The 26,497-nt window shown below is 35.7% G+C and overlaps 2 protein-coding genes across 2 annotated transcripts; both read left to right on the top strand.

Moving 5' to 3' along the window:
- The first annotated feature begins 320 nt into the window (after positions 1–320).
- LOC131614105 (uncharacterized) lies at positions 321–2,676 on the top strand. Its single transcript, XM_058885734.1, has 12 exons — positions 321–461; positions 551–646; positions 725–818; positions 900–983; positions 1,036–1,122; positions 1,216–1,309; positions 1,446–1,584; positions 1,668–1,858; positions 1,927–2,047; positions 2,121–2,291; positions 2,368–2,424; positions 2,524–2,676. Exons 1-12 carry the CDS (start codon positions 321–323, stop codon positions 2,674–2,676), a joined length of 1,428 nt encoding a protein of 475 aa, XP_058741717.1.
- Positions 2,677–6,391: 3,715 nt separating this feature from the next.
- On the top strand, positions 6,392–7,809 carry LOC131614104 (uncharacterized). The gene is made up of 3 exons (XM_058885733.1): positions 6,392–6,521; positions 6,709–7,150; positions 7,257–7,809. The coding sequence occupies exons 1-3, from the start codon at positions 6,392–6,394 to the stop codon at positions 7,807–7,809; spliced, it is 1,125 nt and encodes a 374-aa protein (XP_058741716.1).
- The last annotated feature ends 18,688 nt before the right edge of the window (positions 7,810–26,497 follow it).

The raw sequence follows: 26,497 nt of genomic DNA, 5'->3' as shown, positions 1-26,497 counted from the left end.
AATTACTGCAACCTTTCATTGTTCAATAAACTTTTTGTGTTCCATAGGCTGCATAAAACATGAACAAATGCATAACCATTTCAATTCTGCTGCATCTCAATACCCTGCGATTTTCGCTCCTCCTCCATCTAAAGACAAAACTTTTGTCTCCATCACCTTCGCTGCGATTTTCACTCCTCCTTCATCTCAAGACACTACATTCGTCTCCATCACCTCCGTCTCTAACTTCTGTTAAACACTATTTAAATTCATCTCCATTTGATTCATCTTTGATAATTAACTGATATCTCTACTCTTCTTGCAACGTTTGTAGGTGAAACATGTCTCGCCCAATTGAGCCATTGAAAGAAATCAATGATTCCAAAGATTTGTGGAAGATCGTAGTTAGATGCAAGCATCTATGGTCTGTCACAAGTTCTTCAAACAAAGAACACATGGAGATGGTTTTGGTTGATTCTAAAGTACTGTAGCAAGATATGGTTCCCCACTGATTACTTATAATATGTTTTTGTTGATTAACCACTAATGATGAAATGTTGATTTCTTGCAGCGTGATATGATTCAAGTTGTTGTCCCTGCTTATTTGCTTTCAAAATTCAAATATGAAATTGAAACAGGAAACTCTTATATCATGCAAAATTTTAAAGTTGGGAAGAATGATTTTGCTTTTAAGTCGACAAATCATACATAAAAATTGGTTTTTTGTGGGTCAACTTCTGTTAAGAAAGCAGAATTTCCCGACATCCCTCATAACTACCTTAACATTATTGGTTTGAATTCCATAGTTGAAGGAAGGTTTCAATCAAATGTTTTGGTTGGTAAGTTCCCTACACCCTAATTTCATGTGTTATAATTTTTTTTGTTGAATAACTTTAACCAATCCATTTTTTATTTGTTAGATTTGATTGGAGGAATCACTGATATCTCTCAAACCCAAGTTAATGGTGACAACAACAACAAGAACAAAATAGTTTTTTTCAATTGTAGATGCCAGCAAAACAGTTATACAATGTACTCTTTGGGGGCAACTTGCAGTTCAGCTATATGACTATTATAAGAATAATAAGCAAGCCTCTGATATTGTCATTGTGCTAATCAATGCAAGGGTTAAAGAGGCTCAAGGTAATTATGCATGATACAATAGGTTACATGTAACTGCATATTTTCTTTTATATCCAACAGTTATAACTGTTTCTTCAATTTCTTGTGATTCAGGAGGATTTCCAGTTAGTGTTTCCAACACATGGAATGGAACGAAATTGTTGATTAATGACCTTGCTATTGAAGAAGTAAAGAATCTAAAAGAAAGGTATTAAAGCATGTGTTTATTTCTTTATTATATGGTTTGGAATGCTTATTGATCTTCTTCTTAACTATCTTGCAAGAGATAAATTTAACTTAATGTTGATTTGAATCGAATTAAATATTGTGTTTACATTTTTCAGACTTGGTGTTGATTTGCCTTTGTTATCATCTTCAAGTGTACAAGTTGAGGCAACGCAAAACTCATTTTATTCTGACTATGACAAATTTGTTTGGAAGGCTGAAATAATGAGTCTCTCTGAAATAACAAATCTGCAACATGTAAGAAAGATTGATTGTTTCCTTATATTGTAATCATTCTTAAAGCCTCATATAACTGTAATTTATATTGGCCAACTTCGTAGGAAACAACCTGTGTTACCGTTGCTACCCTCGATAAGTTTGATGCTGGACAGATGGGATGGTACTATGATGGATGTGTGGAATGCACAAGGAGTGTGACTGCCAAGGATGGAAAGCTGAAGTGTTTTAAGGAGCATATTAGCCCAGCACCTGTGCCACGATATACTTTATATCCATTTTCCATTTCCAACTGGTAATGTTTATATTCTCTTACAAACAATGAAGATTGATGTGTTCTCTTGTATGCCATGAATCATTTAGGTATAAGCTTGATATAACAGCTGTTGACGGCAGTTCGAAGGCAAAGTTCGTCTTTTGGGACACAGACTGCGTGAAGTTAATTGGGAACTCTGCTCTTCAAATGAAGATGGATTTAACACAGGTATGTAAATGTTTCATACAACAATATTTGAGTCAATTTTTTTCAAGGTGTCTAATACTTTTTATTCTTAAAGTCTGGTGATTACGATCCACTTGAACTCCCTTACGAACTTGACTCAATATTGAAAAATGAATTGGCAATTAGAGCTGTTTATCAGCCTAAAAATGGACGACTTTCTGTCATTGGCTTCAAAACTGATGAAGATGTGCGTAATAAAATTAAGGACAATTTCAAATTTGAAGAGGTAACCTTTGTAATCTTCGTTTGATGCGTGCTGAGTTTTCTTAGGTTGTACACTAACTGTTTATTATTTTCACCAGACCTCAAAACTTCGAGCACCAGATCCTCTGTCCCAGGATGATATGAGTAGCATTTCTGTATGTATTTTTTACATGTGATATTCTTTGTTTGCTGAGCAACATAACAACTGTGTCATAATTATAAATCTTATTGTTGCCTTTCTTTATTCATGATAGGAACCTGTATCTGCATCTGCAGAAAATGACATGACCATTGAAAATTCAGGACTCACTCCATGTAAAAGACTTATAAATGATGCAGTAGAAGATGATGATAGTGTACAACAATCATCAACCAAGATGGCCAAAGATATTAAAGAGGAGAAATAGTTAGCTTCAAAATTTCTAAGTTTTAAATTTACATTGCCTTATGATCAAGACAATTGGTTTATTTAAGTTGTTGAATGATGTTTTGTTTTGTTGTTCTGGTACTTAGTTTATCATGATTGTTGAAATCATTTTTTATATAGACAAAGTTTTTCTGAATTTGAGTTGCCCCATTTAGTTATGATATAGATAGGGTTTTCCTGGATTTGAGTATATCATCATGTGCATTGTTTCAAATATACTTCTATTTGAAATGTTTCTAATGAATTTGAAATTGAATTGCTTAAATGATATACCCTTGCTGTCATATATTATTGAAGATTCCAATTGATCGAATTCTCAAAAACATAAAGTTTTATCTTTAACACTGTCATGTTGTATTGATATGCATTTGTATATGTTTTAAAAGTTATAGTTGATGGCATGGTTTATATTCTAAGTAAAAAACAAACACTCTAATTAAAAAACACACTATCTAAATAAGCCTAACTATCCCCATATTAAAAAACATAAACTTTGTCATTTTGTGATCCTGACATTGTTAAATTGAAAATGCCCATAAATATACAACAATGTAAATCAATGTTATTAACAGATATGTGAATAACAGTTATGAAAAACTCTGTAGAGGTTTAGGTGAAACCTTAAAAATTGATTGTAACAGGTTTTGGAAAACTATAAGTGTCATCATTACATAGATATTAGCTGACCCTTGGGATTGTGTGTGACAGATTAGGTTTCTAAATCTAAAATTGTGAGTTTATTCTTGACAAGCCAATGTAACTTAAACCATTAAGAAAATTATGAAGTTGTGTTAACAATATATTTAGAAGTTCAAGTAAATTTACACATTGCAATCAATAGATCCAGTATGAACAAAATAAGTAACCTTATCTTGAATACTGTCATGGTTTAAGTTATAAACAAGCCCACATAAGTAAAGGCATCAACCAAAAATGGACAGACAATGTGTGCACATTGCGAATTTAACGAGAAAATTAAAGAACAACACCATAGATGCAAATTTAAACATTAAAGATAATGCAGTACTACCTTCATTATGAAGGTTACTTAATCATACATCAAAATATGACATGGCCAATAAAACAAAAGTTATCAGCAACATGTCTAAAACAACATTAACAAAAAACCGATTGTTTTGATGGTACCCACAGTTAAGTTAAAATCAAAGACAAAAAACAAACTCACATAGATAAGCTAACTTAATTGCTGGTCTGCTTGACTTTCCTGTCAACCCTTACGTACAAGATTTCCTGGTCTGAATTATAGTTGAATACCACCTTATCTCCAACCTTCAGCTTTATGTCCTTTACAAATGCATACCAACCATATCCAAGATACATCTCCACGTATTTTCTGTTTGAATTCAGAATCTTACACTCATAAAAAGACAAGTCTTCAAGATCATAAAGCCTCCATCCTGTTATGTCTGGTCTTAGAGCTTTCTTTATCACCTCCTGAGGGAATTGCTGCATCACAAATTGGTTGTTGTTACAAATGTTCACATCATTAAACGTACAAATATCACTTTAATATTGAAATTAGAAATCTTATAAATGATGCAGTAGAAGATAATGAATAGTCTACAACAATCATCAACCAAGATGGCCAAAGATATTAAAAGGGAGAAATAGTTACATAATTTTTTTAAGTTTTAAATTTACCATGCTTTATGATAAAGACAATTAGTTTATTTAAGATGTTAAATGATGTTTGGTTTTGTTGTTGCATTACAAATTTGTTGTTGTTAAGAATGTTCACATCATTGATCGTACAAAGTAAAGTACTATTGAAATCAGAAATCTTACCATCACTTGATGACCTCTAACTTGGGACTTGGTGATCTCTTTTTCCCATGATATCTCTTTCTGCAGCACTTGATCATTGTTATTCACCTGAGGAGGCTGGCCAGCATCATGCTCCACTTTCACATCCTTCAACAGCGCATCATGGTTTGCTCCGGAGGTTTGCCCTAATTCATTCACCAAAGCAGCAGGTTGGGTCTTTGAGCTTTTCCCTATTTCATCCTCCTCCACTTTCACTTCTTTCAATACAGATTTGGTGTTTCCATCAGAGACTTCATCGTCACCAGCTTTCATGCCTAATATGCAGTTGATTTCCTCAGTGTCAAGAGACAAAAACATGTGTTCAAACGGAAGTTACCAAGGCTGTTTCCAGATTATTAAAAAAATGATAAAATGGATCTTACAACAAAGACAAACAGAGGTATGTAGATTCTATCCATAACCTTACCTGCCACTCCATGAAGAATAAGACATTTTCACAGGGATATGTTGAATCAAATGCTTTGGGAGTGTGTTGCTATGACTGGTTTTATATTTGCATGCAGGAGAGAATAGTAAGAGAAGATATGGGATTTGATTTTTGAGTATAACACAAGAAGAAAATCTGGAAGCAAATCTCAAAGGTATGGCCTTGCAAAACGTGTATGCCCTTTCACATTACAAGTAGAAGTTGTTACTATTCATTGGTGATGGATTATACTTGCTCTATTTACGGTTTCCAATGTTTTTTTCTTTTAATTTAATTGCTTTTTTCGTTAATGCCATTTTCTGTATTCAATGTTATCATTGATTGTAACCTTTTTGTGGTTTACCAACAGTTTTGTTATTTTACCATTAATTGATTAAATGGAATAATTATGCTGACCAAACACTTAACCATCAACTTTAATATCCCCTCTCATGTCTTTAACATTTTTACTGTCATAATTAGAGGGTTAATTATTAAGGCTAAGCATGTTAAATCTTATAGCAAATACCATTGTGCATGGACATTTAATAGGTATACACTTCCTTACCATATTCTCTCTATTTTAAATGGCTGACTGTTCAAATAACAAAATAGGTATGAGAAAAAACTCTTCACATTTGCATCCTATAGATGCTGTCTTTTATTTTGTTTGCATGAAGTATACTTAGTAAACCATTAACATAGCTATTGTGGAATCACATGATTGTGAGAGTAAAAAAGTTGCAGCATTGGCAAGAAGAAGGATGAAACAAATTCTCAGCGAAAGAAGATTGAAAAGAAGTAGAGTTGGTGATAAAGAATTGGATTTTGAAGTTTGTTTCAGTAGGAACTATCATCCATCCATTGACAACATCAGAACACCATTGTCTAACATCACTTCTTCAGTGATGAATCAAAGGAATCAAAACTTGAATGCACATCCAACAGAGCTTCTAAGGTCATCAGCAACAAGTAGAAACGTCAATGTCAATAAGTTTCAAAATCAAAGGCAACGCAATGCTTATAAACTGAAGTCAAATACAACAACACCCAAAGTTGGTTCATGCAGCTCGAATTCAACATGTACTATGGATACTATGTCCCCTAACCTGGTAGCTGCAACATCATATCAACGAAGAAAGACAATTATTCAACTAAATACACCACGGCTGAGCAGACACCATGCTTTCAATTCTCCTGTCAGCCTCGATACAAACACACCTTCAAGTGGTACAACATCTTCCTTTACTGATCAAGTCTTCAAAAACGTTAATACACGTCAAAGTGGATCAGTTGTTTCATCCAGAAAACAATTGAATGTTGGTGCTATTCAATCTATGGTAGCCAATCTATTAAAAAAATTCTCAAATATTGATCCACAAGCAATAGTCACCGCAACACACGCGTTAATAACAAAGCAGATGAAACCGTTGAAGATGGAACAATGGATGAATCAATATCTGATAATGATTGTGAGTTCATAAATGCAAATCCTGACTATGACACAACATCAACTCTTGATGATGAAGAAACCATTGAATCAAACTATACGCCGCAAAATGTGAAAGATTCTGGTATATATGTATATATATATATATATATATATATATATATGACACTTTATTTTATACTTCAAACTAACTAATATGATTAGATTCCTGTAAACCATGCCATATTCAATGTTGCAGTCATGAAACATCTATACTTGTGACTATTTTATTCTAAATTATGACTTGCTTCGTGTTTGTTTGAATAAAACAGGCTACTCGGATATCGGTGATCCAATTATTGAATGCATACATTGTGGAGCACTGATGTGGTATCAAGAGAAGACAGAAAAACGAAAACATAGTGATGTACCCAAATTCCAATTATGTTGTGGAAATGGTAAAGTTGTGCTACCACTTTTGAATGAACCGCCACCGTTACTAAAGCATCTATTGTTTGATGATAATGATACAGACTGTATAAACTATCAGCAGTATTGCAGATTGTACAACATTATGTTTGCCTTTTCGTCACCCGGAATGAAGTTTGACAATAGATACCAATCGGCAGGAGGACCGCCTAACATTAGGATACATGGACAGACTTGCCATAGAATTGGGAGCATGCTCGCTTTGGATGGAGAAACACCAAAATTTGCACAGCTTTATATTTATGACACTGAGAATGAGATTCATCATAGAATGAAAGGAATAGGGTAATGCCTGAATTCTTACTTTGTTTTATGACATTATTCAGTTTTACCTTCTTCTATAGTTTATCATAACACATGGACACTAACTGTTTTATATAATGTGTTACAGTCATAATCCTAATGTGAATCCAGAAACGGTTAGAAAATTGAAACTTATGTTGGATGAGTTCAACACACATGCTAAAATATTTAGGATGGCAGCAGATCGACTAAAAGATTCTCATGTACCTGATCTAAAACTGAAATTAATTGTCGATCGATCCAAGGACGGAAGAGTTTATAATCAACCGACAGTTTCTGAAGTTGCCGCACTTATCGTTTGTGATGTTGATACAGGTTCTAAGAGACATATTATACTTGAGAGACAAAGTGGGAAGCTGAAAAGGATAAGTGAGTTTCATCCAAGTTATCTTGCTTTACAATATCCACTTTTGTTTCCATATGGCGAAGATGGTTTTAGAATTGGTATTCTACACAGGGAAACAAAAGCAAAGAAAAAGAAGAATAAACTTACTATCAGAGAATGGCTTACGTTTCGGATTCAAACCAGACCAACCGAAGCACACACACTTTTGATGTCTAGGAGGCTTTTTCAGCAATTTTTGGTTGATGGTTTCACCATGATGGAGTCTCAAAGGTTGAATTACATACGCAAGCATTAGAAAAAACTAAGAGTTTCAAACTACTGCAATTTGAACAGTCCAGAACAGGATCAAAACACTCAAGGAGCAAACAAGGGTAAGAGAGTTGTTTTACCATCAACTTATGTTGGAAGTTGAAGATACATGGAACAATTGTATTTTGATGGAATGGCTATTTGTAGCCATATTGGTTTTCCTGGCCTTTTTATCACATTTACATGCAATCCAATGTGGCCCGAAGTCAAAAGACTACTTCACACAATGAGGTTGCAGCCCCATGATCGTCCCGACATTATATCAAGAGTTTTTAAAATTAAGTTGGATGAGTTGTTGTTTGATTTGACTAAGAAGCATGTCTTAGGGAGAGTGGTTGCATGTAAGTCATATTATTAATTTCATGCCGTCAAGCTATGTTTTATGTTTATGACTTCTATTTAAAATCTCATATAATCATAAGCTCTCATTACTATAATTTTTTGCAGATATATACACTATTGAGTTTCAAAAGAGAGGTTTACCACATGCTCATATTTTTCTATTCATGCATCCGCAAAGCAAGTATCCCACTCCCGATGACATAAACAACATCATTTCAGCAGAGATACCATCAAAAGAAGATGATGTGGAATTGTATAATCTGGTGAAGAGACATATGATACCCGGCCCGTGTGGTTTGGCAAACATGTTGTCACCTTGCATGAAAAACGCAAAATGCTCTAAATTCTTTCCAAAAAAATGGCAGCCTCAGACTATAGTTGATCAGGATGGATATCCTGTGTACCGAAGGAGGGATACTGGAAACACTGTTACGATAAAGAACATTGTTCTTGATAACAGATTTGTTGTTCCTCACAATCCATATCTGTTGAAGAAATTTCAAGCTCACATTAATATGGAATGGTGTAAGCAAGGTACTTCGGTTAAGTACTTATTTAAATATATAAACAAGGGGTATGACAGGATTACCGCTGCTGTCGTAGAAGGGGACAACGATAGTCCTTTGACCGCTAAAAATGGCGATGAAATCAAGCAGTATCTTGATTGTAGATATGTCTCACCAAGCGAAGCATGTTGGAGAATATTTTCTTTTCCCATTCATGGAAGGTCTCCTGCAGTAGAAAGATTATATTTTCATCTTGAGTGCGATAATTCGGTATATTATACCGATTATGAACTGATAGATGAGGTCCTTGAAAAACCAAGTGTGAAGGAATCAATTTTTACCGCTTGGATGGAAGTAAACAAAACATATCTAGAGGCTAGAAATCTGACATACTCAAATTTCCTTACTAAGTTAGTTTATGATAAAAGATATCGACGATGGAGACCGCGTAAGAGAGGGCACACCATTGGAAGACTAATATGGGTTCCTCCAAGTACAGGTGAGTTGTATTATCTAAGAATGATGCTGACTGTTGCAAAAGGGCCAACATGCTATGAGATATAAAATAGGTCGGTGGATTTGTTCGGGACAGTTTTAGAGATGCATGTTTTGAAATGGGATTTCTTAATGATGACAAGGAATATGTTGCAGCCATTAACGAGGCCAAAGATTGGGGTTCGGGACATTTTTTGAGAAAGTTATTTGTAACTATGCTACTGTCCGGTACAATTAATAGACCGCGTCACGTTTGGCAAAAACTTGGAAGACGTTGTCTGACGGTATTCTGCACCGACAAAGACAGTTAACTAATATAAGAGGTACATTGTTGTGATATATTTATAGTTAAATTATTTGTTGTGTGTATAACAAGCATTTATGCATATCTCAAATTGAGGTCCTCACAAACAAGGAATCTTCCAAAATATGTTCATTCTGATCTGTACATCTATTTTAGAGTGCAAGATTTTAATGTAACATGCAATAACTTACTGTGCTGCTATAATGCATGTATTGTTAATTGATACCCTTATCAATTAACTTCCATGCCATCACATATCAAGTTTTAATTGGTATTTTTTATAGATATGCAGTTAACAGAAGCTGAGTTGAAAAACTTGACACCCATTGAGATTGAGAATATGTTGCAATCCAATTGAAGAAGTTTGCACGAATTCAAAGACATGCCTTATCCGGATGCTTATGTCACACGGCACGTTGGGAACAGACTGATTTACGAAGAACATGATTACAATACCGAAACTGAGCGAGAAAACTTCAACAATCTCTTTCGTGCCCTTACAGGTGATATTTTATATTTATACTATTTGATGGCATAAGTTGACAGTCCCACTGGTAGACATTTTTTGAAATATAACAATTTACATTATGCATGATAGATGAACAACGCTCAATCTTTGAAAAAATCATGGAAGCTGTTGGAAAACAAAGAGGAGGGGTCTTTTTTTTACATGGTTATGGAGGGACCGGTAAAACTTTCATGTGGAGGACACTATCAAGTGCACTTCGTTCGAAGAAAAAAATTGTGCTTGCTGTTGCTTCAAGCGGTATAGCTTCATTATTATTACCAGGTAGACGAACTGCTCATTCCAAGTTCAAAATTTCTATGCCAACACTCAACAACTCCACTTGCAATATTGATAAAAACACTGAACGTTCTCAGTTATTCAAGGAAACGAACGTGATAATATGGGATGAAGCACCTATGGCTCATAAAAATTGTTTTGAGGCATTGGATAGAACACTTAAAGACATCATGACCAAGAAGGGTCTTGGGAATAAAATCTTCGGCGGAAAAGTTGTTGTTTTTGATGGAGACTTAAGACAGATTCTTCCAGTTGTTCCGAGAGTAGGGCGTTCTTATATTGTTCATGCATCCATATGCTCCTCTTATATCTGGGACTATTGTCAGGTTCTAACACTAACAAAAAACATGAGACATCAGTAGGGAATCGATAATACAAGTTCTAAGGAATTAGCAGAGTTCTCAAAATGGATTTTAAATGTCGGTGATGGTAAGATATCTGAACCAAATGATGGATTGGTGGAGATAGAGATTCCTCAAGATTTATTGATTACCAATTATGAAGATCCTATCAAAGCTATTGTTGAAAATACATATCCCAATTTGGTTAATGTATTCCAAGATGTTGCATATCTACAAGGAAAAGCAATTCTTGCCTCAACCATTGAAGTTGTTGATAAGATCAATCATTATGTATTGGACCTTATACCAGGTAAAAATTATTTATTCTTTTTTTGGTGCATGGGAAAAAGAATATGTCAAATATCATTTTGAATTTACTAATGTTCATATCTTTCTGTTGATTTTTTTTAGGAGAAGAGAAAAAGTATCTTAGTTACGATTCAATTGATAGAACTGATACGAATTATACCGAAGCTTATGAAGTGCTAAATCCATAATTTCTTAGCAAATTAAGAACATCATGTTTACCAAATCATAGAATCTAATTGAAAGTTGGTACTCCCATTATGCTTATGAGAAATTTGGACCAATCAGATGGATTGTGTAATGGAACAAGATTGATTGTCACAAGATTGGCCAATCATGTCATTGAGGCAAAAATTATTTCTGGCAAGAACATAGGTAACCTTTTTTACATTCCTCGAATGTCTATGTCACCTTGTGAGTCACCGTGGCCATTTAAGTTGATTAGGAGACAATTTCCGATTATTGTCTCTTACGCAATGACAATTAATAAGTCTCAAGGCCAGTCTCTTGATAGTGTTAGGTTGTATTTGCCTTCTCCCGTGTTTAGTCATGGACAACTTTATGTTGCAATCTCAAGAGTTACTACAAAAAGTGGTCTTAAAATCTTAATACACGACAAAGAGAATGTTCCGTGCTCCACTACTACAAATGTTATATACAAGGAGGTTTTCCAATCACTTTGTTATATGGTAAGCTTATTATTCTTTTCTATCTTTGTATCTGTATATGAAACACACAATATTTATATGCCTTAAAGTTTATTCTTAATCATATATTGTTTTATACATTTTATAATGTAGGTATACGATGCATGTTGTTGGCTGGTTGCAATCATACAAGAAGATAGCATTTGATATTTATACCAGCAAATATGTTTATTGTTTTTATTTAAAGACATAAAAAATTGAATGTATTAATAGCTTTTTCATTGTTTTACCGTTGCGTATCATGTGTTTAACATTTATTAATATTTACTAAAACTTGGAAAACACTTTGCCTAAATATACGTCATTAATTTATATAAGGGAACTTTACAAGTGATAGACTGATACATGTAATATGGGTGCAGTTACCGTGCATAGATAAAAATCTATGCACCATGCATAGATCATTATGGACCCTTGGATCAAATTCTAGACATCAATTGTTATTACTCAATACTCAATACTCACCACTCAATACTCAATACTGAATTTCCAATGACTTATGTAGGCTTATGCACGGTGCATAAGGAAATCCTTATGCATATTAGCCAAAGTCCATGTAATATGATGTCCCGACCAGACCCGTGTGACAGCACGGGTTTCCTACTAGTTATATTGAAAAGAATTAATGAAGATGTGATGTTATAATAACTTACTCTTGAAGTAAGATTCTCTCTCTATCTCTCTCTCTCTCTCTCTCTCTCTCTCACTCTATCTATCCAGGGCCGGCCCTGGGCCAGGGCAAGCAGGCCCACAGCCCAGGGCCTCAAAAAAAATGGGGGCCTCAATTGGGAGGTGTAATTAAGAATTTTTAATACTGAAATTATAAATTATAATTTTGTTAGCGAAAAGATTGGACAATTGCATGCTTGTAGCCTAGCGGATGTCTCATTTCTTGGGAACCTCTTGATAAACAGGATCGATACTTGGTGATCTACAGTTAGTTTTTTCAATTTTTTACAATCTTTCTTAAAGTGGCAAACTGAGTTAATTTATACCTTAGTGCTAATAAATAGGTTTTGCAATGAATTTTTTGTGACAAATAAATTTTAATTATAAATAATTTTTCTATAATCAATTAAAATTTATAATTAAATTTTAAATTAAATTTTATTCTCGATAGTTAATTTATTATGGCGAAATCAAATTCATTATTAGCTGTATTTTAATTTATTATGTATCTAACTATAGAAACAAATTTTTTATTAATTAAGCTTAGAAATTTGAGCAATTAAGGCACTTACAAAATTCTCATTCTTTATTTAATTAATATATTTTAATTTTAAATTTTTAAATGATTTACATGTGATTTCTTATCTACATTCAATTTTTTTTTATGGTTAAAAACAACTAAGACTTTATATTTTTTATATTGTCTTAGAGATTCTTTTCATTTTGGAGGCGAGTAAAACAATTTTTTTGTTAAGAGTCCATTTTTTTATTTGCCCTGGGCCTCTAAAAAGTCGGGACCGGCCCTGTATCTATCTATCTATATATATATATATATATATATATATATATATATATATATATATATATATATATATATATATATATATAACAAACATATTAAAACAAATCAATTTATTTATAAAATTAAAAATAATTAAATTCCATAAATACCTCTTCTTCAATCTCCTTCAATTAGTCTGCTTTTTCAATATTTTTCAAAGCACTTCAATGTTTTTCAATCTTTATAAAACAAGTTACACAAAATATTACTTAAAAAATATAACAAACGTTAATCAAAATTATATAAATATATGGAAGATAAATGATATAAAATAATTACCTATAAAATTCAAAGGCACGACAATTATGAAATAGAAGTTGAATTTGAGAATATTTGAAGGAATGGAAGAGAAAAAGATAAAGGAAGGAGGAAATGAAGGGGAAAAGGGGAAGAAAAAGAAAGAAGAAGATAAAGGAATGAGTAATTTGAGAAACGAGAATTGGAGATAATAAGCCACGTTGCGATGTGAATATCACGTCGCAACACACCCAACGTTCAAAGCTTTAATTGCATTGCCTACACAAAGCATGTATCAAGTCACGTTTGAGTCAGATTTTTCCCTCTAAAATGTTGCGACGTGAATACCACATCACAACTAAATTTTTCAAAATTTCAAAAATTCCTCCATCTGAATGTTAGAGCCTTTATTATTTTTTATATTAAATTTAAGGTAGTGACGTGATTTCCACATCGCAAATATTTTTTTTTAAAAGTCTGACTCCCACCATGTTAACGTTATCTTCATTATTTTAATAATAAAAATAGTAGTGACGTGATTATCACGTCGCAACTATCTTTTTTTTAGCCACATGATAATCACGTCACAACTTCACATGGCTAGAGAGAACTTTTCATGTAATGTTGTATGTATGGTTCGATAATTTTATTATAACTCTCAATGAACATGGAGAAAGAAGAAGATTCTCATTAGAGTAGCAACTGTTACAGTGTAGGTATTTATACAAGCAAAGCTAGGCTGCACCATAAGCTATCTATATTAACTTGCATTGAATAAAACACTCATGTGTGTAACAGAAAATAACTAACTCCTAACTAAATTTGTGCACCATTAATGAGTTGTTCATGCATAGTATTTGATATCCCCCCGCAAGATGAAGGTTGATAAATGTTTATCATCTTCAACTTGGATATAAGAGTGTTGAAAGGTTGAGGGAGAAGCAGTTTTGTGAACAAATCGGCAAGCTGATCATGCGACTTGACAGGGAGAAGTTTAAGGATACCTTGGCTCTGCTTTTCTCTGACAATATGGCAATCAATCTCTAAGTGTTTCGTACGTTCATGGAAAACGGGATTAGAGGAAATATGAATTGCACTTTGGTTATCACAATAGATAATCGGTGTCTTGAGGCATTTAATATGGAGATCCCGTAGAAGAAACAAGAGCCATTGAAGTTCACATGTTGCTGCGGCTAGAGCACGATACTCAGCTTCAGATGAAGATCTTGAAACTGTTAGTTGCTTTTTGGAACGCCATGAAATCAATGAGCGACCAAGGAAGAAACACTTCCCAGAAATGGATTTACGAGTATCTAAGCAACCTGCCCAGTCAGCATCTGAGTAGCAATGCAATTGTAATGTGGAGTCACGAGGAAGTAGGATACCACGGGCTGGACATGATTTGAGATACCGTAAGACACGACAATCATCTTTGAAGTGTGTTACCGTAGGATTGGATAAGTATTTACTTAGTTGTTATGTACAAAAGGTGATGTTTGGACTGGTGGCATTAAGGTATAAGAGTCTTCCTATAAGTCTTCGATAAGAAGGAATGTCGTGGTAGGGTTCACTCGAATCATGGTGTAGTTTGATGGTTGGATCAGCATGAGTTAAGGCAGATTTTGAATCAAGGAAACCAGAGTCCTCAATCAAGTCCAAGCAATATTTTCGTTGGTAAAGGAGAATGCCAGCTTGAGAATGAGCAACTTCGACGCCTAAGAAGTATTTCAGTTTGCCAAGATCCTTGATCTGGAAAGTGGAGTGTAAAGCCATTTTTATTGAGTGTAACTCTGCATGATCATTTCCAGTGACAATGACATCATCAACATACACTAACAAAATGGTAATACAAGTATCAATGGATTTAATGAAAAGAGAGTGATCAGAGGTAGCCTGAGTGTAATGTTGTGCAAGTAAGAATGTTGTGAGCCTCTCATACCACCTGTGACTGGCTTGCTTGAGGCCATATAGAGATTTCACAAATTTGAAAACTTGATTAGGTTTAGCAGTGTGAACTCCAGGATGTAACAAGTCACACTCTTCCTCTTACAATCAGCAGCAATATGACCCACCTGATCACACTTGTAACATTTCTTCTGATCATTCTTACACTCGTTCCGATGATGTCCCACCTCACCACAATTGTAACATCTGATACGAGCACTAGAATTTCCCCCACTGGGTTTCTTCCAATCAGCAGACTTACCTCTACCATATGGTTTACCTCTATCCATAGGCTTCTTCCCTTTTTTGTCAACTAACTCGCGAGAGTGAGATGACTTCAGCTTGATATTATCCTCCTCAAAAATCCTGCTACAATCCACTAAGTCAACAAACCTCCGAATCCTCTGGTACCTAATACCCTGCTTGATCTCATCACGAAGACCATTCTCAAACTTGACACATTTTGAGAACTCACTGGCTTCATCATTGTTGTAGTGTACATAATACTTTGCCAGCTCCACAAACTTTGCAGCATACTCTGGTACCGTCATGTTACCTTGGATCAGCTCCAGAAATTCAATCTCTTTTCTGCCCCTGACATCCTTAGGAAAATACCTCCTCAGAAATTCCCTCTTGAATATAGCCCAAGTAACTTCTACACCATCAGCATCCAGTTCAGCTCTGGTTGCTAACCACCAGTCATCAGCCTCTTCAGATAACATGTGAGTGCCATACCTCACCTTGAGGTTCTCAGCACAATCAATAACTCTAAAAATCCTCTCGATCTCTTTGAGCCATTTCTAACACCCTCAGGATCATGCCTGCCCTTGAACAATGGAGGATTGTTCCTCTGAAAATTCCCCAATTGCCTATCAGCACCAATCCCTGCTCCTACAGCTCCCCCTCCAAGCACACCAGCAATCATGCCCAGAGCTTCAGCAATAGCATCATCATTTCTTCCACCTCTTCCAGCCATTGCTCTGCTTAATCACAAACAATCCAGTCAGAAACAAAAGTATCGACAAATAACTCTTATTAGTCGCATACACAGAAGGACTGACGCTAAGACTCTGGTAACACCCTTCTAAACCCCGCGGCGATTAATCAAATTAAATCAGAGTAACATGCACAAGGGCGTCACAATTAATAAATAAAAATAAATCACATCGGTCACAAGTCATGCATTCACTGAAGAAACATACTAACATAACTCATAAATCAACTATCACATGTTTACACAGCGGAATATGTTATCAAACTAGCATTACATCATCCATGCTTTAATCCTCAAATAAGATAAATAAAATAGAGTTAATGTCATAAACTAAAACAGCGTTCCCCAGTGTTACACCTATCAGAGCATGACCCGACGCTAACTGACACATTGACTCATGAGCTAATCCTCACCGAGTCGAAGCCGCTATCCTCAATCTGAAAAATATAGTGTAAGGGTGAGTCTCATTCGCAATTAACAAATATTATTGCATTATAAATAACAGTACATCAACAGTTATATTATTCACCTAACTCATCTATATCCAGATCATCCATCAACATACACACATATCATCAAAACAATACAAGAGTATACATATAGCCATGTTATCAAATCCATGTAAATGAATGCAACTGACTCTATGCATGTGGTACCAATCATCATCAATGGGAATCACCCACCGACCGATCTATCATCATCCAGATACGGCCCTGCCAGCACAAATTCCACACAATGGGAATTCTGCCATTCACTGAATCCTCTCATCATCTAGGATTCAGTCCTCTTCAATGCTTATGAATGCATGCAAACATATATATAACATACTTTCTTCATCTCCACTCTATGAGTAGCATCATCTATACTCATTTCATCATCATCATCATCATTACTAAGCATGTTCATATATACATTAACATCATTCAATAAAATCAATCATCAGTAAACCACAGAATCACATCACAAGGTTTACACAGTCTCAAACAGCATACAAAACAAGCCTACAGATAGAAAGTTACACATCATTGAACTTTCCAGAAAAAATAACAAAACAGAAATTTCACATACAGAAGCCATACGCGTATCATCATGTCCATACGCGTATCACCCATAGCCCATACGCCTCCATACGCGTATCACCAGAACCAGATTTTGCCTAGAAGCAACCTCATACGCATATCAGCCTTGCCATACGCGTATCACCAGATTCAATTTCTTCTTTAAAAATTTCCATACGCGTATGAGCATCCTCATACGCTCCTCATACGCAACCAGCCAGTACAGTGTGTTTTGGGACAGGGCACCTGCGTATGATACGCGTATAACCCTTGGGGAATGTCCCTCATACGCGTATGACCTCATCCCATACGCGTATGACACTGTTCCATACGCAAAACACCAGAAAATGCCCAGAACCTGCAACTTCGTAACAGTCCAAAACCCACTCGTCCTTACTCATACCAGTCCACGATTTTGAGTCTAAAATAGTCCAATTTTCACTCTATTATTCATAGAATTCATTCATACGGATTAATCTATCATCATCTATCAATCTACACATCAAAATCCGGAAATCTAATCCAATTCTTAGAACCCAAAACCTAACTCTGACATACAAACAGAATTGACTCAACAACACAACTATTCATACACTATTCATCTATAATTACGATAAGAGATGATAATTGGAAGAGTCCCCCCTTACCTTAGCCAAATTCTTGCTCTTTGGTCTCTTCCTCTTTGTTCCTCTTCTACGTTCTTCGTGTTCCAACTTTTCTCTTTTCACGTTCTGTTCTTTCTTCCCCAAATCTAATTATTTTATGAAAAATAATATTAAATTAGTAAGGGCTTTACTACACCACACCCCCTCTTCTTACTAATCTCACACATGGCCCAAATGCCATCAACCATCATTTTTCCATTATTTTCATAAAATCCATAATAATAATAATTATTAATCTAATATTTAAATTAAATTAAAATTAAAATTATACGGGTAAGGCAAACGTTGTTGCTGATGCATTGAGTAGGAAGACCTTACATATGTCTATGCTAATGGTGAAGGAATTGGATTTGATTGAACAATTCAGAGACTTGAGTTTGGTGTGTGAAGGTACTCCTACTAGTGTCAAATTGGGTATGCTGAAGCTGACTAGCGGTATTCTTGAAGAGATCAGAGAGGGTCAGAAAGATGATGTTGAATTAATCGATAAGTTGACTTTGATTAATCAGGGCAAGAGTGGTGAATTCAGAATTGACGAGAATGGTATACTGAGGTTTGGTAACCGAGTTTGTGTTCCTGATGTTGCTGAACTACGAAAAACGTATTTTGGAAGAAGGACACCGTAGTGGGTTGAGTATTCATCCTGGTGCTACCAAGATGTATCATGATTTGAAAAAGTTGTTTTGGTGGCCTGGAATGAAGAAAGAAATTGCTGAGTTTGTGTACTCTTGTTTGACGTGCCAGAAGTCAAAAATTGAGCATCAGAAGCCATCTGGATTTATGCAACCGATGTTTATTCCTGAGTGGAAATGGGATAGCATATCGATGGATTTTGTTTCGGGTTTGCCGAGAACTGTTAAGAATTGTGAAGCTATCTGGGTCGTGGTGGACAGGTTGACGAAGTCTGCACATTTTATACCAGTGAGAATGGATTATCCGATGGATAAGCTAGCTCAGTTGTATATTGAGAAGATAATTAGTCTACATGGTATTACTTCAAGTATCGTGTCAGACAGAGATCCGAGATTTACGTCTAAGTTCTGGGAAGGTTTGCAGAAGGCTTTGGGTACTAAGCTGAGATTGAGTTCTGCTTATCATCCGCAGACAGATGGACAGACCGAGAGGACGATTCAGTCATTAGAAGATTTGTTACGTGCTTGTGTGCTAGAAAAAGGAGGTGCCTGGGATAGTTATCTGCCTTTGATTGAATTTACCTACAACAACAGTTTTCATTCGAGTATCGGTATGGCTCCGTTTGAGGCTTTGTATGGTAGGAGGTGTAGGACGCCGTTGTGTTGGTACGAATCTGGTGAGAGTGCTGTGATTGGTCCGGAAATTGTACAAGAGACCACAGAGAAGATTAAGATGATTCAAGAGAAGATGAAAGCTTCTCAGAGTCGTCAGAAAAGTTATCATGACAAGAGGAGTAAAACACTTGAGTTTCAAGAGGGAGACCATGTGTTTATGAGAGTTACTCCTATGACAGGTATTGGTCGGGCATTGAAGTCAAAGAAGTTGACTCCACGTTTTATTGGACCATTCCAAATTTCTGAAAGAGTGGGAGAAGTGGCATATCGTATTGCGTTACCGCCGATGCTTGCCAACTTGCATGATGTATTCCATGTGTCGCAACTGAGGAAATACATTTCAGATCCGTCCCACGTGATCCAAGTGGATGATGTGCAGGTTAAAGACAACTTAACGGTTGAAACGTTGCCTGTGAGGATTGAAGATAGAAGACTGAAGCAATTGCATGGTAAGGAAATAGCTTTAGTCAGAGTAGCTTGGGGAGGACCGGCTGAAGGAAATGTTACCTGGGAGCTAGAGAGCCAGATGAAGGATTCTTATCCAGAGCTCTTTACCTAAGGTATGTTTTCGAGGACGAAAACTCTTTTAGTGGGGGAGAGTTGTAACACCCGTATAATTTTAATTTTAATTTAATTTGAATATTAGATTAATAATTATTATTATTATGGATTTTATGAAAATAATGGAAAAATGATGGTTGATGGCATTTGGGCCATGTGTGAGATTAGTAAGAAGAGGGGGTGTGGTGTAGTAAAGCCCTTACTAATTTAATATTATTTTTCATAAAATAATTAGAATTGGGGAAGAAAGAACAGAACGTGAAAAGAGAAAAGTTGGAACACGAAGAACGTAGAAGAGGAACAAAGAGGAAGAGACCAAAGAGCAAGAATTTGGCTAAGGTAAGGGGGGACTCTTCCAATTATCATCTCTTATCGTAATTATAGATGAATAGTGTATGAATAGTTGTGTTGTTGAGTCAATTCTGTTTGTATGTCAGAGTTAGGTTTTGGGTTCTAAGAATTGGATTAGATTTCCGGATTTTGATGTGTAGATTGATAGATGATGATAGATTAATTCGTATGAATGAATTCTATGAATAATAGAGTGAAAATTAGACTGTTTTAGACTCAAAATCGTGGACTGGTATGAGTAAGGACGAGTGGGTTTTGGACTGTTATGAAGTTGCAGGTTCTGGGCATTTTCTAGTGTTTTGCGTATGGAACAGTGTCATACGCGTATGAGATGAGGTCTTACGCGTATGACGGACATTCCCCAAGGGCTATACGCGTATGATACGCAGGTGCCCTGTCCCAAAACACACTGTACTGGCTGGTTGCGTATGAGGAGCGTATGAGGATGCTCATACGCGTATGGAAATTTTTAAAGAAGAAATTGAATCTGGTGATATGCGTATGGCAAGGCTGATATGCGTATGAGGTTGCTTCTAGGAAAAATCTGGTTCTGGTGATACGCGTATGGACGCATATGGGCTATGGGTGATACGCGTATGGACTTGATGATACGCGTATGACTTCTGTATGTGAAATTTCTGTTTTGTGATTTTTTCTGGAAAGTTCAATGATGTGTAACTTTCTATCTGTAGGTTGTTTTGTATGCTGTTTGAGACTGTGTAAACCTTTGTGATGTGATTCTGTGGTTTACTGATGATTGATTTTATTGAATGATGTTAATATATATATGAACATGCTTAGTAATGATGATGATGATGATGAAATGAGTATAGATGATGTTACTCATAGAGTAGAGATGAAGAAAGTATGTTATATATATGTTTGCATGCATTCATAAGCATTGAAGAGGACTGAATCCTAGATGATGAGAGGATTCAGTGAATGGCAGAATTCCCATTGTGTGGAATTTGTGCTGGCAGGGCCGTATCTGGATGATGATAGATCGGTCGGTGGGTGATTCCCATTGATGATGATTGGTACCACATGCATAGAGTCAGTTGCATTCATTTACATGGATTTGATAACATGGCTATATGTATACTCTTGTATTGTTTTGATGATATGTGTGTATGTTGATGGATGATCTGGATATAGATGAGTTGGGTGAATAATATAACTGTTGATGTACTGTTATTTATAATGCAATAATATTTGTTAATTGCGAATGAGACTCACCCTTACACTATATTTTTCAGATTGAGGATAGCGGCTTCGACTCGGTGAGGATTAGCTCATGAGTCAATGTGTCGGTTAGCGTCGGGTCATGCTCTGATAGGTGTAACACTGGGGAACGCTGTTTTAGTTTATGACATTAACTCTATTTTATTTATCTTATTTGAGGATTAAAGCATGGATGATGTAATGCTAGTTTGATAACATATTCCGCTGTGTAAACATGTGATAGTTGACTTATGAGTTATGTTAGTATGTTTCTTCAGTGAATGCATGACTTGTGACCGATGTGGTTTATTTTTATTTATTAATTGTGACGCCCTTGTGCATGTTACTCTGATTTAATTTGATTAATCGCCGCGGGGTTTAGAAGGGTGTTACACAGGAGGGATAACCATGTAGACATCTTCTGCAATCTCACCATGCAAAAACGCGTTGTTAACATCAAGCTAATGTATGTAACAGTTTTTGCAAGATGCTAGGGCAATAACAGTTCGAACAGTGGTGATCTTAGCAACAGGTGACTACGTATCAAAATAATCAAGGCCCTCTATTTGATTGTAGCCTTTCGCAACTAAACGCGCGTTATATCTCTCGATAGTACCATCTGCAAGGTACTTTATTTTATACACCCAACGACAACCAATGGGTTTTATACCAGGTGGAATGTCAACAATCTTCCATGTCCCATTTTTCTCAAGTGCTGAAAGTTCAACTTGCATTGCTTGTTTCCAGCAGTCATATTTAGATGCTTCACTATAAGTCTTAGGTTCAGAGTTAGAAACTAAGGACAAAGCATATTTAGAGTGAGCAGAAGAGAGATGTTTATCGGAAATGTAATGGGACAAAGGATACAAAATACCTGTGGATGTTTGCTTTGAAGTATGGAGAGAATTGCATATATAATCTTGTAGATAGGAAGGATGTTGTCTCATTCTAGAAGAGGTTCGGGTGAGAGATGTAGGGTTAGCTAATGGAGTATCACAAGGGAAAGACTGAGGTGGATTTGATGGGATTTGAGCTAGAGATGGAGATATGGTAAGTTGGGTATCAGGTGATGGTGATGAAGTTTGAGGTGGATCTGTATGGGAAGGGTTAGTGGGAAACTTAGATGGGAAGTAAGACCAAGGGGTGGAATTTTGAGGATCGGTGTTAGGGCTAAGATAGGGTAATATGTGTTCATGAAATGTGACATTTCGGGACACAAAGATCTCAGATGTGTGAAAGTCAAGAAGAACATAACCCTTCATGCCAGTTTTATAACCTATGAATATAGATTTGCGGGCACGACGATCAAGCTTAGTTTTGTGGGATTGGAGTGTTGAAGCATAACAAAGTGAGCCAAATACCTTAAAGGTATCTAGGGCAGGAGTAGTATTATGTAGGACTTGGTAAGGAGACTGGTTTTGAAGAATAGGTGTTGGGACATGATTGATGATGAATGTAGCATATTGAATGGCATAGGACCGGTAAGGTTTGGGGAGTTTGGACTGATATAGAAGGGCTCTTCCTACATTCAAAGGGTGTTGATGTTTCCTCTCGACACGGCCATTTTGTTGTGGGTTCTCAACACAAGACCTATGGTGGATGATGCCTTTAGAGGCATAGAATTGGTTCAGGAGAAACTCAGGACCATTATCGGACCTGGTAGTTTTAGGAGTGACATGGAATTGAGTGATGATCATATTGATAAAATTCTGCACATGTGTAGAAACTTCAGATTTAGACTTAAGCAAAATTATCCATACAAAACATGAATGATCATCTAAGATGGTTAAAAAGTATATGTGATTATGAATTGAAGGGATAGACAAAGGACCCCAAATATCAAAGTGCAAAAGTTCAAACTTGTGAGAAGCTAAAGAGTGACTAGGGTGATATGGCAATTTCCTTTGTCTTGCTAAGTGACAAATATCACAAGTAGCATGAGCATAAAAATCAGAAAAAGAATAAAATTTTGACATTTGAGTTAATCTTTTGGGAGACACATGACCAAGTCTGAAATGCCATAGAGCATTTTTAGGTAGTACAACATTTTGATTAGGTACAAGAGAATTATTTGAATGACAAGTATTGGCTTGAGTTGGTAATTGAGCTTGGAGAGATCCAGGGGAATCTTTAGAATGAGTATCCTCTAGCTGCAAGATATACAAGCCATTCTCCTTTCTACCCAAACCAATCATCCTCGAGGTATTCAGTTCCTGCAAGAAGCATTGGTCAACATAGAAAACAGCAGAACAAGTCAGTGCACGACATAGCTTAGAAATGGAAATGAGGTTAAGATTAAACTCTGGTGCAAAAAAGACATGATTAAGGTAAAGAAGAGGAGTGAACTTGACATTACCAGCATATTGAGCAGTTGTACTATTACCATTAGGTAAAGTAATCTTAATAGGTGCAATTTTATAATATGAATGAAAAAATTGCAAAGAGGAACAAACATGGTCATTTGCCCCTGAGTCCAAAATCCAGGAATGAGGAGTTTTGAGCATATGCTGAGTAGTATTGCAAACAATACCTGAGGGTTGATCACAAGGTATCGGGCTAGTGGATACTTGATTGGTAGTAACACTAGCAACAGGTGCAGGGGAATTAACTTGTTGAAGTAGAGTAATCAACTGATCATACTGAGCTTGAGTGATTGGTGTATGATTCTGTGGCTCAGGATTTTCAACATGAGATTCAGTGGCTGAAGTTTCCACTTGACTAGCATTGACAGAGGTTTTATTCTTATTGAAATTGGGATGACCATGCTTTTGGTAACAAAAATCAACGGTGTGACCAGTTCTATTGCAAAATGTGCAAACACGAGAAGATTTTTGAAAACCACCTTTATGTTTGAAATCAGATTTCTGAGCAGCATTCACAAGAATATAAGATTCATCAGTTGAAGTAGTTGTATGATGATGACTCTCTTCTTGCACAACAAGAGAATAAATTCGATTGATGGATGGTAGTGGATCCATAATCAATAATTGAGTCCTTACAGCAGAAAATTTATCATCAAGACATGTGAGAAACTGTATAGCTTGTTCCAGAAGGCGATGATCTTGAGCTTTTTGCACTACATGGAATATACATCTATGAGCACAAACACAAATAGGTAGAGGTCTATGGGAATTAAGCTCTTCCCATAAGCCCTTAATCTCAAGGAAATACTCCATAACAGACCTAGAATTCTGACGCAGATTATTGATCTAGCAACGGAAAGTTAAGATGCGAATACGATCAGCTTTGGAGAATCTTTCATGAAGATCGTGCCAAGCATCAATAGCATTTTCATGAAAAAAAATGGTGGAAGCAATTTGATCACTAGCCGAGTTGATGATCCACGAAAGAATGAGGTGATTGCATCGTTGCCACTGTGTGAAATTGAGATGATCTTCATCAAGAAGATCCATCAAACCATCAAGAAACTTCAGCTTGTTCTTAGCACCAAGAGCACGTTGCATGGAGCGACTCCATGTGAGGTAGTTTGAGCCATCAAGCTTCGGTGTAACTGTAACAGAATTAGGGCCTTCACTGTGATGGATGTAGAAGACGGGATCAAGGTCTAGCTGGGAGTTTGGTGCGGTACGCGGAGGCAATTTTGGATCGATGAGGTGTACACGAGAATGTGAATGAAAGGTGATGAAACAATGACAAGATTAAGATCAAGAATAATATGCAGATGGAGACATCTGAAAAAAATCAAGAATGAGGAAAACTCAGCAAGATGAAGAAGATGAATGAGAAATCTGAAAAGAGTTCATTGATAATGGCTTGATACCATATTATAACTCTCAATGAACATGGAGAAAGAAGAAGATTCTCATTAGAGTAGCAACTGTTACAGTGTAGGTATTTATACAAGCAAAGCTAGGTTGCACCATAAGCTATCTATATTAACTTGCATAGAATAAAACACTCATGTGTGTAACAGAAAATAACTAACTCCTAACTAACTTTGTGCACCATTAATGAGTTGTTCATGCATAGTATTTGATAAAAAAAAATTGTAAAAAACCGAACCAATCGAACCAATTCAAATTGCATTAGTTTGATTTGGGTTGGTTCGATTTTATTTTTAAAATCTAACAAACCAAACCAAACTGAACTGCATGTTTTTTTCTCTTGCGGTTCAGATGATTTTTAGCATCGAAACCGTTCAAACCACACCGCAAATACCTCTGTAATGTGACTTCTATTAATTCAATTATCACAGAAAAATAGATTTACCATCAAACAACTATAACATTCAATCCGTGAATCTAAAACATATCCAATTATTGGTTACATGAAAGCCGATGCAGCACTTGTGGTTTTATATTAGTGGCATTTATTCCTATGTAATTGAAACATAAAGTGCAATCACTAAAAACAAAAAAGATGGTCCTTATGATTCGTTTATGAAGTTAAAAGAACAAAATCAAGGATTCACTTTCTATATATATATATGATCTATAGGCATCGTTTAATTACATTCGATGCCTCTAAAATAATTACAAAAAAAAATAAATTGAGTAAAATATATCAAGGGATTGTGGTTTAGATTGTGATGGAAATTGCAGCCATATTACACTGCAATCTTTTGAATCAAACTCACTCAAACCAGGCTATTCTAATGACTGTATAATTCAACATCAAAAGATTCTCTCAGCATTCAAAAAGCAGTCAGAAAAGTTAGGTTATTTTTCTAAAAAAAACATGAATAATTAAAAATTCTTCATTATTGGTCCCAAATGTCACTAGAAGAATATATTTCTCAACTATAAATAGACCCCAAAGATATGGCCGGTTACACTCAACTCAATCCCATACACAATTTCTTTTGTTGTTTCTTCTACCATCCATTTGAACAAAAGAGTTAATATTGGTTAAGGATTTGGTAATCGGCATCCTGAGGTTTAAAACGATAAGTTTATTGTATCTAGTCCTCGGGATGCTGATTACCCTTTCCTTATGTTATCACCAATGTACAGAGAATTTAAATCAGTTTAATAATGTTTAGTATCATCTTTTAAAGAGT

The sequence above is a fragment of the Vicia villosa genome, linkage group LG6 (genome assembly GCF_029867415.1).
Source record: "Vicia villosa cultivar HV-30 ecotype Madison, WI linkage group LG6, Vvil1.0, whole genome shotgun sequence".
NCBI classification, from domain to species: Eukaryota; Viridiplantae; Streptophyta; class Magnoliopsida; order Fabales; family Fabaceae; genus Vicia; species Vicia villosa.
This window is presented reverse-complemented; position numbering and strand designations above follow the sequence as displayed.

Excerpts from the sequence above, each read along its gene's own strand:
- LOC131614105 (XM_058885734.1), top strand. The coding sequence starts at position 321 with ATGTCTCGCCCAATTGAGCCATTGAAAGAAATCAATGATTCCAAAGAT. Across the intron at positions 462-550 it reads TGGTTTTGGTTGATTCTAAA|CGTGATATGATTCAAGTTGT; the intron begins GTACTGTAGCAA and ends GATTTCTTGCAG. Across the intron at positions 2,048-2,120 it reads TGAAGATGGATTTAACACAG|TCTGGTGATTACGATCCACT; the intron begins GTATGTAAATGT and ends TTATTCTTAAAG.
- LOC131614104 (XM_058885733.1), top strand. The coding sequence starts at position 6,392 with ATGGATGAATCAATATCTGATAATGATTGTGAGTTCATAAATGCAAAT. Across the intron at positions 6,522-6,708 it reads GCAAAATGTGAAAGATTCTG|GCTACTCGGATATCGGTGAT; the intron begins GTATATATGTAT and ends TGAATAAAACAG. Across the intron at positions 7,151-7,256 it reads CATAGAATGAAAGGAATAGG|TCATAATCCTAATGTGAATC; the intron begins GTAATGCCTGAA and ends AATGTGTTACAG.